This window comes from Cibotium barometz, chromosome 15, assembly GCF_041138505.1.
Source record: "Cibotium barometz isolate CiBa-2024 chromosome 15, ASM4113850v1, whole genome shotgun sequence".
NCBI lineage: Eukaryota > Viridiplantae > Streptophyta > Polypodiopsida > Cyatheales > Cibotiaceae > Cibotium > Cibotium barometz.
The window spans coordinates 22,887,923-22,902,257 of NC_141060.1; the positions used below are offsets into that span (position 1 = coordinate 22,887,923).

Below are 14,335 nucleotides of genomic sequence, written 5' to 3' on the forward strand. Positions count from 1 at the left end.
GCCAAGGAAGTACCAAGGGGGGTTTTGAACCGAGGACCTCTTGGTCTTAGGCAAACACCTTCACCACTTGAGCATTGGCAGGCCAGAGTTGCCTTTTTTAAACGGGAGTTGGAAAATGTGTCCATGGAAGATGGGGACAGCACGGCTGATCATCTTAAGAAGATCCAAGATCTTCGGGAGCAGTTGCTTAACATTGATGAGTTTATTCTTGAAAAGGAGTTGGTCTCTAGAACACTATCATCACTACCGGAAACTTACCTGAATTTCCACACATTGCTCACTCTATCTATGTGGTGAAACCCGGAACCAATCTTATTTGAAAAGCTGGTTGGTTTGTTGCTATAGGAGGAGCAGAATCGGAAGAACAAATCTTCCGTCATGCGTGGTAGTGATAGGGCTTTTGTTGCCTAAGGCAAGGGCAAAGGAAAAGCCAAAAGCAATTTTCAACCAAGGGCTTATTTGGGACAGCCTTCACAAAAGGCTAAGAATGATGCAGACAAGCCCAAGAAAAAGGGCAAGTGTCACTACTGCAAAAAGCTGGGTCACTATGTAAATGAGTGCAAAAAGCAACTTGCAAAGGAAAAGAAGGAAAGCGGCATGACTGTAGATTCTTCTTCTTCACCTACAGTGAAAGATAATGCATCAACAAATCTTGTGTAGGATGAGTGGACTTATCTTGTTTGTGTTATGATGCATCATTAGAGCATATGTCTTTCAGTGTCAATGAATTCACACCAAGCAAGGTGGAGATCTCAACCAATCAGGAACCCTGTGCTGCCAACAGGGTCCCGAATGAGAGGATATGAAAAAAGATACGAATGTCCCACTCTCTCATAAACTGGCCGCACTTCCTCTCCGCAGCCCTCGAAGATCCTTGGATTCTGGCCCGGGTAGCCATAATGGTGTGAATAATATCACTCCAAATCCTGCAAAGACACTGAGAAACAAGAACAGGAGTACCCTCAATGGCCTCAGTGCATCTAGCCTTCCAGATATTCCAGGCTAAGATGCTAGCAATAATCACAGTGGTGCTTCTAGACACATTACCTCACAAAGGAATTTGTTTGATAAGCTTATGGCTGCCCCTTAGGGCAAATGGGTAACATGTGCAAACAATTCTTCTTATCCGTCAAGGGAGTTGGTGAGGTGATCCCCACAACAACAAATGGCTCAGACTTATGTCTTCCAGATGTATTGTGTGTGCCTAGGATTAAGAAGAATTTACTTTCCGTCTCCTCTTTTGCTAAAAGAGGATATGCAGTGAACTTTGAGGACAACAGGTGCACAGTCAAAAACCGTGAGGGTGGCTATGCAGTCACATCCGGCACATTGTACCATGGGTTATACCAGCTTGATAGGTTTGACAGGAGAGAGCATGATGCTCATGTGGTTTCCACTCTAACACCTACCACGCAAGAGGCAAAATTGTGGCATGCCAGGTTTGAGCATGTGAATTATGGCAGTCTAATGCTATTGCAAAAGCATCAAATGGTGCAAGACATGCCTTGTGTAGAGCTGCCACCAAAACATATATGTGAAGTGTGCATATTGGGTAAGATGCACAAAAATGCATTCGCAAAAGATGGATCTACAAGGGCTGTCCGGAAATTACAGCTTGCGCACAACGATGTGTGTGGTCCTATGCCGACACCATCGATTGGGAAGCATGTATACTTTGTAACCTTATCGACGACTACTCCAGATTTGGGGTATATCCCCTAAAGGCAAAATCTGATGTATTTGCATGTTTTCAGCATTATGTGTAGAGTTGCCACCAAAACATGTATGTGAAGCGTGCATATTCGGTAAGATGAACAGAAATGCATTCCCAAAAGATGGATCAACAAGGGCTGTCCGGAAATTACAGCTCGTGCACAGTGACGTGTGTGGCATAGTCACCAAAAACGAGAAACGGGAATGGAAACGTTTGAGGAATGGAAACGGGGAAACGAGTTTTTAGGGGTGTAAACGGCCGTTTCTTGTGACAATATCACTTGGGAAACAAGAAACGGCCATGGAAACGGATGGAGTCTTGAAACGGAGAAACGCGTTTCTAGGGACTAAAATGGCCGTTTCCTGTGACTATGGTGTGTGGTCCTATGCAGACACCATCGATTGGGAAGCGTGTATACTTTGTAACCTTTATCGATGACTACTCCAGGTTTTCTTGGGTATATCCCCTGAAGGAAAAATCTGATGTATTCACATGCGTTTAGCAATAGGGGCCTACAATGAGTGAAAAATCAAATTCATTAATTAGGTGATGACTTTTTTTTAAAACCTTTGATATTAAGGTTTAAGTTAACCTTAATCATCGAAAATTTAATTCTCTTTTGAAACATCATAACCTTGGCAGTTTTTTGCTCTCTCTCTCCCATGCTCCAACATGCTTCTCTTCTCTCTCTCGCCCTAGCAAAGCTTGGGCGTGGTGGACGAGAACTGTAGGCTTGCCTGAGCCATGGTATCCGCCTTTACAAAGGAATGTGTTGAGCCAGTGGAGACGACGAAGGACGTAGGGACACCGTTGAGTAGGCCGTGGAAATCGAAGCCCAAGTCTACGATTGTGAATCCGACTCTAGCAAGCTTGTTGCCTTGCGATACCTTCTAGAGCAGCACCAGCAGGGAGGGAATGGCGTGCAAGAGTTGAAGGACGTGAGGGACCTGATAGGCTGCACACACCAGGGGGTACTGCTGCGCACGGGGAGTTTTGGTGCATAGAAAGCACGGTTTATTGTGTGTGCTTACTCCGGGCGGTGAGAATCTGCCTCCATAGGATTTTTTGCTGCATCTAGAAAAAAATATCTATGGAGGCAGATTGTAAATAGCCTTAGAGGATCACGACACATGATTTTTTTTGAGAGGAAGAGACATTAGACATTAGTTGTAAACAGCATTATGTGGCACAAGCTGAAAATCAAACATGTTGCAAAGTGTAGACCTTGCTTATAGATCAAAGCTCTCTCTCTCTCTACTTTGTGGGCACATCTGTAGCCCGCTTGAGGTGTCTCTCAGATGTGCGCCTGCTGAGAAGTGCGCCTACTGAGATGTGCGCCTGCTGACCTGTGCACTCTCTCTCTCTTCTCTGTGCGCACATTTGTAGCCCGCCTCGCTGCTCTGTGCGCACCAACCTACGCACCTTTGCCCGCCTCTCAGCTATACTCTGTGCGCACCTCTATAGCCCGCCTCACTGCTCTGATTTGTGTTGTGCCGCTTTTCCCACCCACCCTTGCTCAGGCCCCCAAGGCAGCAACTAGGGGGAAACATGTCTCAACCCTTGGAGGGAGAACAGGATGGTGAGACAACCTTTCACACCCCCACGAAGGCACCAAATGCCTACCGCAGAAGACTCAAGGAAGGGATCATGTCCCCTGGCTCACTAAGGCTTGCGAAGATGGCCCGACGAGATGAGGCCCTTTATGAGGAGATATAGCTTCACATAAGGACAAAGATGAACACCATGCGACATGAGCTTGAAAAGGAATGGACCGAGCAGATGCATGCCCAAGGAAAGTGATATACGAAACGCTGAAGGAAGAGATATATGTCCAATTGAAGAGAGAAATGCAAGCCCAAGTACGGGTTGAGATGGAATTAGCCCAAGCCTTGATGCACACGGAAATGAAAAAAGAGATGCAGAAATGGAAGGATGACATGCTCTGGGAGATTGGCACAACAGTTGCATCGTACGAAGGCACTTTGAAGACATGTATGGCTGACCGTGAAAAAGACATCACAGAAATGCAAAATACTTTGGAATCATGTAAGGCAAAAGTGGCTGCAGGTGAGAAGGAAATGCATTCATGGGCTGAAATTGCCAGTGCCACAAAGAAACAAATTGAGAAAGTCAACCCATGGATTGAAGTAGTAAAAAAACAGAAGGATACACCAGTCAATAAAGTAGAGGTGATAAATGCTACATTAAAAGAGGAAGCCAAGAGACGGGCACGTGCCTTACATGTGCATGTAGTTGGGTGGGAAGATAAGGGAAATCCCCAAGAGGATGCAAAAGCTCTTGCAACAAAAATTGGAGCCACTGATGTACCCATTACCGGAGCATGGCGAGTAGGCAGAGATGAAACCAGGGCGAAGATATTGATCATCAGGTTTGGTGACTTGGAGAAGAAGAAGGCCTTGCTCTCCAAAAGGATGGTCCTTTAGGGGGAAAAGATTTATTTGGATGAGGACCTTACACCGGCACCGGAGCATGGCGAGTAACCAGAGATGAAACTAGGGCTAAGATATTGATCATCAGGTTTGGTGACTTGGAGAAGAAGAAGGCCTTCCTCTCCAAAAGGATGGCCCTTAAGGGGGAAAAGATTGATTTGGATGAGGACCTTACACCGGCACAGATAGCACATCGGAAGGAACACATGCCGCGTGTGCTTGAGGCAAGGAAAGAGGGGAAATGGGTGGTACACAGAGATGGCCAAGTCATCATTACGGAGAGGAGGCCCGCTTGACGGTGCGTGGCCTATGAGACCTTGCGATTCATAGTGTGGAATTGCAACGGAGCCCTTAGAACAGATGGAGGGTACTTTGAGGATACTTTCAGACATAGTGATATTGCTATGTATACAGAGACCCATCAGTGCACAAACAAGAGGCTTCCTGACGTGCGGGGTTATAGATGGGAATTAGTTTTCCACCCTCAGCCATGCACAGTGGGAGGTACCAGAGGATCTGGAGGAGTGGCAATACTTTTCAGGGAGGAGCTTCATGACAAAATACATGTGGTACATAGAGATGCAGATGCGAGGTACATGTGGGTCCGAATATGCAGAGACGGGCTCCGCGAGCTATATGTGGCGGTATGGTAATTTCCCCTAGTCCACTCCAGGTTTGCACCATCAGGAGAGTCACCCTATACGCCACTATATGATGATATCATGAGGTTTGCCAGCATGGGAGACTTATTACTATTGGGAGACTTTAATGCACGTACAGGCACAGAGCAGACAGAGCTGTATGATACTCAAGAGGGTATGTACCGGGAGATCACGGCAGAGGATGTAGGGTTGCAGAGATCAGCACAGGATGAGGGGGAGATTACAGATTATGGCAAGCATTTTCTCACACTCGGGAGTGCACATGGGTTGGTCATATACAATGGCTTATCAAGATGGCAAGGATCAGATGCTCTCACACACTGGAACTCTAAAGGGGGAGCGAGCACAGTGGACTACTTGATGGGGTCTCCTTCATTGATACCTGATGTGCGGGGTTTCATGATTTCCAGTCGGCCCATTGGCATAGCAGTCGATCATGCATACCTGAGTTTCACACTAGTAGGTAGATCCCCGAGAGATGGGCCAGCCACTCATCTACCTAGGTACCCGAGATATCAGTTTACACGTGAGACAGTTGGGGTTTACCGAGATGCAGTATCTGATGGCTTGTTCGCTTTAGACCTGCATAGCTCTGGATGAGATCACGAGAGAATTGGCAAGTGTACTACATGCATCCGCCTCATATGCGTTTCCCTGCACTATGATCACTTAACAACCCCCCCCCCCCCCCCCTCTGCGCAGCACTGCCCCACCGAACAGCTGGTATGATGATGAGTGTCATGAGACACGATCACAACTACAGCGTGAGATTGCCATTGGGACTCACACGCATAGACAGGCCACGATGATCTTTCGGCCCCTTGTGCGGAGGAAGAAACGAGCCTATCTGTCTAAGCTAGAGGAGGAGATCTACCAACTCTTCCTGGGAAAGGACAGCAAGAGGGCATGGAAGATGTTTCTGGAGAGACAGCCTGGTACTCCGATTACTGCACCTGAGGCATGGCATACTTATGCGAGAGAGCTATATGATGCACCAGGACAGCCCCCCACCCCCCCTCCACTGGGAGCTAGACCGGCTAGCAGCACCTTTTTTACTATGCGGATGGTGCTAGATGCGATAGACAGGTTACAGAATGGAAAGGCATAGGATCATGATGGGCTAGTTGGATAGCATGTCTCATATGCGCGCGGGCTCCGCTTATCGTAGATGTGTTTAATCATGCCATTTGTGAGGGTTTCCCAGCAAGCTGGACAAAGCATATCATTGTACCACTGGTTAAGAGTGGGGACCCCATGGTACTAGGCAACTACAGGACGATCATGATTGGTCATTACTTGGCCAAACTATATGGCTCTATATTGGAGTCCGAGCTGAGTCGTTGGTCATCGAGCACATGGACAGGCCGGCTTCAGGAGAGGATTTACTACCTTGGATCACATACTGACACTTCGAGCACTTATTGAAGAGGGCAGGGCACAGAAGAGAAGGATATACTGCTGCTTTGTGGACTTCCGCAAAGCCTTCGATACCATACCACGTGCCAGGCTTATGCACAGATTGCATGACATTGAGGTACCCGAGGATATGCAGTAGGGGATATATGCTTTATATGAGTCTGTGATAGGCAAAGTCTGAGCTCCAGGTGGACTATCCGATATGGTGACCAGCATGATAGGGGTGAAGCAGGGATGCCAACTATCGCCCACCCTCTTTGGACTGTACATTGATGCGGTCTCTGATTATGTAGACAGATTGGGAGGCCCAGGGCATGCTTGGCAGGGGTGTTGATACCCATCTTGTTATATGCTGATGATATTGTTCTAATCTCAGACTCTCCGGAGGGATTACGGAGACACCTGGATGCGTTACAGGCTTTCTGTGCGGATAGAGATCTGACAGTGAACCTTGGAAAAACCAAGGTTATGGTGTTTAACACCACACAGGCATGGGTGACGAGATCAAAGCCTCAGTTCACTTTCCGAGGGGAGCCGGTTGAGTACGTCAGGTCATATGTCTACTTGGGAGTTACTTTCACAGGACAACGTTTCTTTTTGAAGGAGGCAGCAGCAGCTAGATTAGCTCAAGGGCATGCAGCCTTAGGGGCACTTGAGAGGCAGTGTGCACACATACAGTTTCAGGAGCCACGCACCAAATTGTGGCTATTTGATACGCTTGTCACACCGACCCTCCAATTTGGGGACCCAACATACATGAGAGATCTCAGAGAGGGACGGATGAGGGATGTAGGCAAATGGAGAGACCACTAATTATGATGATTGCCCGCATGATTTGGAGCAAATCATCAGTACCACATGAGATTGTTCAGGCTGAGCTGGGTGCCGCACCAGTAGTAACCGAGGCCCTATCCAGGCAGTTACCTTTTTACAACGGCTATGGGAGCTCCCTCAGCAGAGGTACTCCCAATTGGCATTGACCTCATCCATACAGTTGGCAAAGGATGGAGATACTCATTGCTGGTATGCTCAGATAAGATCATGGTTTGACCTACATGGTTTGCGGATAGAGGCACTACCACCCTTTCAGTATAGTCTGGATTGTCCATTTTTGGATCTCACCCGCTCAGAGCAAAACCGCGTGATCAAGATGGATATCATTAGAGTGGACACAGAGAGGACATGGACTAGCCCCCTTGAGCAGAAGGTATCAAACTTTACGCTTTTCTCTCTTGGCTTGAAGTCTGCTTTGCCAGTTGAAGGCTCCTTTACCTTGGAAGAAGCTATATCTGATAAAGCGGGTCTAGGGGAAGCTTCTTTCTATGCTCCATAAGTGATGGATCGGGTGACTCTAGGTTCTTCTCTAAAGGAAACCCCTTTACCTCGTAGGTAGGCTTTGGCGACTTCCACACCTTCAACTTCGGTGGTCTGATCTTTGATAAAATCTTCGAACATCTGGGCTCTTTTGTAGTCTTGTTCCTTCTTGGCTCTCCAAGCTAGGAACTCTTCATCTTGAAGATACCTTTTGAACTTTTGAAATTCTCGATATTCGGCTGATGTCATGATTGCGGTCTCATGAGAGACAAACTGGTGGCCTTGAATCTCTTCTGGATGTCTTGGGTTGACTTCAAAGTTGTTCCCTTCTTGAGGCCCTTGGTCTCCCTCAACTCTCGACATGGCTCTGTCACTCCAGAAAAGATTTCTGAGATGTCGAGGCACAAGATAACTGATGCCGAGCTCACCTTGAGGATGACCCACAAGAGACTTACACCCGGCTAGTACCAAAATCCAAAGAATCCAACTGATGTTCTCAAGTATCCACAAAAAGCTCTTTCTTCTCAATCCAATCTTTTCACTAATAAAGAAGGAGGTGGCGGTTGCAATCCCCCTCCCAAAGAAGGTGGCTGAAAGGAGGTGCTGATGGAAGAGTCAGACAATAGCCAATAGGTTGTGGTGGAGGAGCAAACGGGCAACAGAAAATCCAGCAAACAGGAGGCAAAGACCCTGGCTCTGGAACGGCGGAGATGCCGCTAGAGCAGGCGGCAAAAATCCGTCTCTAGGCGGCGGCGACGTTGGCGGCGGGCGGCTTTGGGGGCGGCGCTTCTTCACAGGGGGTGGAGCAGTGGTGGTTGGTGCTGCAAAGGGGGCTACTGGTAGACGAAAGGTGATGTAGAAGATAGGGCTCTTGCTTTTCCCAAGGGAGTTCTTCCACGTTCTTCTTCTATGAGCCTCCAAGTGTTTTTCTATGATCCACCAAGAGGGTGCTTGGTTCTTTAAATACTTGAGGGGATGCTTGCTTTTACCATGTTTTGCTTTTTGACTTAGTTCGACGAGCTCTTTTCAACGGTGCCCTCAACTTTTTTGGTCAACAAAGTTTGACTTTTGCTTTTTCTTGCTTTTTGACCTAGACAAGTGCTTTTTCCAATTCCAACTTTAGGAACCCTTTTTTCATGTTTCCATCATCTTGTCCATGTGTCCGGGCATGAGTTCTATTATGTGAAAAGAGCAGGGAGGACCAAATAGTTACATTGAAGCTTTTCACAAAGCTTTGGGCTTACTCTCCTATAGAGAGTGATCTGCTCGGACCTTGTACAAGTTCACATTGCCACTACAGGGAGGATTTATCGGCATATTACTTGGTTGTAGTGCCACATGTGAATAGGGCATAACTAGAGGCACTTTTTCCCTTTGGGTTTTTCCCCCCAGCACACTTGGTATGAAAGGACACCCACTTATTTTATGTTTATTTGTATTTTGATATTATGTCGGTTGACTTTTCAGCTTCACACATTCCAATGCAATAAACAGCTTTGCATCTCTATCTATCACCATCTCTGTGTAATTGGCTTGCTTTTGTGTGTAACCCTAGCTCCAAAGGCCAGACCTCTTCTTGCATCTGTATTATACACTATCCGGTGTATTATCTTGATATCCTTCTCTTGTTCTGTGAGGCTGCTGTGAGAAAAAGATAGATGAGAGGTTCCTCCTTGGCTGCATTTGAGATGGCACTTAATGGTCTTCTTGCCATTCCATCTTTTTATAACAATCTTGTGACAAAGTAGAGATGTCTAAAATGATCTGATTGATATTTAGTTTATCCTCAATTGTGTACTTAATCAAATTATTTTTTGCAGTCTTTTGGCTTGTTATATAGCATTCATGTCTCTTGTTTCAAGCATTCTGAAACAGGTTTCGCTCTTTACCTCCAGTTTTATGGCATACAGTACCTAATATAGTGAGCCAAGCCCAAAGATTGGTCTGGCCTTTTATAACAAATCAGCTGCGCACAGGTAGATTTACCTTACTACCATCAGACCTGACATGCTCTCCCTTGCGTAGCTAGACTGACCTAACCATCATTGGATCTCACATGTTTTACTGTGTTAGAATGCCATTCAGGCTAACACCACCGTAGGAGGATCCTTTACACATGGGTTAGAGTTCTATCCCTTTTTCAGGACCTGAGATGTAATTCAACTACTGATAGTTGGGTAGTAGAAATGTGCAAGTAACTATTACCATTAATGCCCAAATGGTGTTGTGGGATCCTAAACCTTGTACTATCGATTGCTTTTTCAATCAGGAAAACATGTGACTAGGAGTGCTGATTTACTTGAATTTATTGAATGCTTTACTTGGTTCAACAAAAGTTGAGTTATGATCCTGATGTTGATGTCTAAATTTCAATTATATATGTTTTTATTATCAGTTATGGTACCAATTATCCAAGTTGTTAGCCGAGGAAACAGCATGGGCATTCGCAAAAGAGAGAGGGCTAGATCTCGTGGCAGTTAATCCAGGAATGGTAGTTGGACGGCCTTTGCAACCAACTCTGGACATAGGCTCAAAGACTATCTTAGAAGTCTTGACAGGTTAATAACATTCATCTACTCTTAGTGTAATGCTAGCTTGTAGTAGTTGTTTTTCTTGCTTGTTTCTTGGCATCTTTATACTTCATGTTTTGTAAGGTTCGTATTGATCATAATGCTCATGCCAAGTGCTCTCTCTAGAGTCCTTGTTGTTGGGGCTGTCACCAAGCGCTAGTTACACATATCTCAGTTTGAATTACACTTGTACTTTTAGTCAGTGCAAGACATGGTGATACATGTTAATTTTAGTTGTAGTGTGTCTAACTATATCCTGTAGAAAATATGAAAGCAAGAGCAGACTAGAAATGAAACAAGAACACAAATGAAAGACAAAGAGTTACCTTGAGATGAGTGTAGACAAGACACAAGATTGATACTTTCATTGATGTGACACCCACAATATATAGGTGAGAAGTACAAGATAGAGTAGACTGACTTATGGGACAATTATAGAGGTGCCACATGGCACTAGACTCAAGACACACAGACTCAACTGAAACTAGACTAGAGAAATAGTACACCTAGTGTGCACTTATTTCCAACACCCTCCTTAAGTGGACACTAGGAGGAAGACAAAAAGACAAGACTATGACATGACAAAAGATAAGACCAAGACAAAGAGATTAGACAAGGATTGAGAGACAAGCTAGAAGACAAGATGGACAAGACTAGAAGACAGACATAAAGACTGATAGACTGAGAGACAAGACAGAAGACATGACAGACAAAGATCTTGAGACACCCCTCCTCATATGGGTTCACAAGGATAGGGACAAGATGGATCTAAAACAAGACACAGTCAGATTGATAGACAAATAGACAGATAGACAAGAAGACTAGATAGACAGAAGACTGAGTGTAGACAAACAGATGGACCTTGAAGACATCCCCTTCTCAAGGGCAATCTTTGCCTCTTGGGTAGGGACAAGAGAGAGGTCAAAAAGCATAATGAGTAAGACACTAGAACCCCTTGACCTACATCATCGGTGGTCAAAGTGGTAGACAAGAAAGGTGAAGTAATCAGAAAGCCCACTCCTCATCATGTGAGGAATGAACAACAAGATCTGCTGATGAAGATGCTGCAGCAACATGGGCTGAGGTAGATGCAGGGGCTGATGTAGAGGTTTTAGAGTAGCAGTCCTTCTCCCGGTGATTATCACGGCCACAAATGGTGCATGGATGAGCCTTGAAGCAGTCCTTCTCCATATGATTAGTTTTTCCACAATGGGTGCAAGGCTTTCTTACCTTAGAACCTCCTTTCTTTGCTAAAAATGCAGTGTCAGTTACCTTTCGTTGTTTTGTTCTTTCCTCTTCTTGGAGAGCATTGATGATACCTTCAAGAGTAGGATTATTGTGATACTTGAAGGTAGTGACAAGAGTAGCATAGGTGTCAGGTAAGCTTTTGAGAAGCACAACAATAGCAATATCTTCGGAGATGGGGGACTTCACTGATGCAAGCTGAACCATAAGACTGCGAAAATAATTGACATGAGAGGCTATAGTAGCTCCCTCCTGCATATATAGATCAAAGAATGAGATCATAAGCGCAATCTTAGAGTTTTTAGAGCGGGGTCCAAAAAGGGTATCCAAAGTGATCCATGCTCGAGAAGCAGACTGTATGTCGGAGATGTGATGAATGTAATCATCTCCAAGACCGAGCAAGATGATAGCATAGGCTTTGTCATTCTTGGCAGTGGGAGCATAAATGATAACTTGCTCAATGTCGGAATCTTCGGGAGCAGCATGGTGAACAACGTCCCAAAGACTTTCTTTCATAAGATGGCACTTGATTTTGATTTGCCAAGTATGAAAGTTGGACCCATTGAATTTGTCGATAGACATGAGAGAATGAGTAGAAGAGGCCATGTGGGAAGGTCTTACCTCTTGCTAAAATGCAAGGGCAGTGTCTATTCCCTTACAAGATTGCAGAAATGAATGAAAGAAGAGATCCAAACTGTTTTTAGAAGCTGGCTCTCTCACCACTTGTCAAGGCCATAGCATGTGACAGCCCATCGAAGCATGAGGAACTAGCAGTTTGTAGATATGAGGATAAGAAATGGACTGACCAGCAAACTGAAGGAGACAATGCACAGTACCTTGTAGACTCTTCAAGAGGAAGCGATGGCAGAACTGAATGCAGCAAATAGCTCGTTAGGAGGAAAGTCGATCTGCAGCTGCTTCTAGATGATGCGCACCCTTGAGTCGATGAAGAAGGCAGCCAAGAGAGCAGCAACAGTACAGCGGGCTGTATGAGCCTGAACAGGGTGGACAGCAAGAAAGTGGGTGGACAGAAAATTCAGGCCGGCGGGTTGCTTACTGATATGACGAGCTGCATGTGCAATACTAGAGGACAGAAGCTAGTTGTTGGGCTGCTACAGTAGCAGGTCGACTACCAAGAGCAGGGGCAGCACCCAGCTAAGCGGCGGCCAACAGCAAAGGCGGCAGCTTGTTGCAGTCGCTCACAGGAAACAGGGACAAAGATGAGGGGAGCCAGGATAAACCTGCTCTGATACCATGTAGAAAATATGAAAGCAAGAGCAGACTAGAAATGAAACAAGAACACAAATGAAAGACAAAGAGTTACCTTGAGATGAGTGTAGACAAGACACAAGATTGATACTTTCATTGATGTGACACCCACAATATATAGGTGAGAAGTACAAGATAGAGTAGACTGACTTATGGGACAATTATAGAGGTGCCACATGGCAAGACACAAAGACTCAACTGAAACTAGACTAGAGAAATAGTACACCTAGTGTGCACTTATTTCCAACATATCCATACGCAATCTACCTTTTAGTTAGTGCAAGACATGGTGATACATGTTAATTTCAAATGTAGTGTCTAACTATATCCACGTAGAGCTGAAAAATCAAAAACCGATTCCTAACTTGTTTGGTTAGTGTAGCTACACATGGCTTTCTTGCATATGAGAAAGGTAGTAATGAATCATTTGCTATCGTAAACAGAGGTTATTCCTTACAAGGACCATGCATGCCAGAACTAAGCATTGGAATGTCGGCTAATTTTCTACAGGAGGATGTGCGTATGCAAGATAAACCTTGTTAAACTAAGGCATCTTTCTACAAGAGGTGGGATAGAAGGTCTACTAGAATGGTGTGGCTCATCCTAGAATGTTAGTTGTAATGAGGTAAGAGAGCATCATCATTATTTGGATCCACTCTAGTTCAGGGACGTACAAGGCTCAAATTTTGGAGTTACTACACAGTATTTCAAACAAGTCCTGCACACAGTCTTCAAGCAACCTGACTACAAAATGGATGCCAGTGATTTTTACCTGGCTCACTGATGAGGTCTGCCTGGAGAAAATCCCGGATTTGTCCACGCGCAGGGTGGCCCTACAATCTTGCAAACCAAAGAAGTGGGCCGCAAGGGAGGAAACTGTCAAAGATAAGAGCTGGAGGTCCGCCTCTGAAAATAGGCAAGGGATGACAGCCTTGGCCAGGGATGACGGAGCAGCTGCCATCGAGTCCTCTTGGAAGGTGAAGACTAGAAGTGCCTACTCTTGCCAATGAAGAACAGCCCAGAAGCAAAACACCTGCTCGCAAGTGGATGTGATCTTTCAAGAAGACAACTCTATGTAACCTAACCGACTCATGTTCACATATTTGTGGTTTACAGTCATTGGAGTAAGGTCTATAGACTTTTACATATCAATGATAGAAAGATCATCACAAGTGGATGTGATCTTTCAAGAACAAGACTATGTAAAATAACCTACACGTGTTAGTGAATGATTTTTAAGATTTTCAAAAACCATTCCCATAGTGATTGGTTTTGAAGATTTTGATGCATATGTCAAGGATGATCAATCCATAACTCAATTCAACCCTTTAAATTACTCCACATCTTCATCTCCAATCACCTCTAGTGCTTCAAATTCAACAGGTGCAGCCACACCTACAACCTTGAACCACCCCCAAGCGTGAGGTTAGATTGCCGTGAGCTGATGACCCTAACTTTGCGCCCCATACCACCAAGCCGAATCACCCTGCTGATCATAGTTGTGGGAAACTGGGAAACGGAAACGGAATTTTCGGGGGGGGGGGGGGGGGGGGGGGGGTGGTGTTTACGGAAACGCCACGTCAACAGGAGGGGGAGGAAGTCATAGAACAATAAATTGAAATAATTAAACTTAGCAATTCAAAATCCAAACTCCACCCACAAAACAAATAGATTTTAGAGTGTAGACTCTACACT

General features: G+C 45.3%; 1 protein-coding gene across 4 annotated transcripts in view; it reads left to right on the plus strand.

Moving 5' to 3' along the window:
• LOC147631077 (phenylacetaldehyde reductase-like) overlaps positions 1–14,335 on the plus strand; it is a 56,760-nt gene that overhangs the window by 39,915 nt on the left and 2,510 nt on the right. For all 4 annotated transcript variants that reach the window (XM_086809404.1, XM_086809406.1, XM_086809403.1 and 1 more), the window contains one exon: positions 9,952–10,114. In XM_086809404.1, the coding sequence (XP_086665530.1) occupies positions 9,952–10,114 (163 nt within the window). The remainder of the gene's footprint in view (positions 1–9,951; positions 10,115–14,335) is intronic.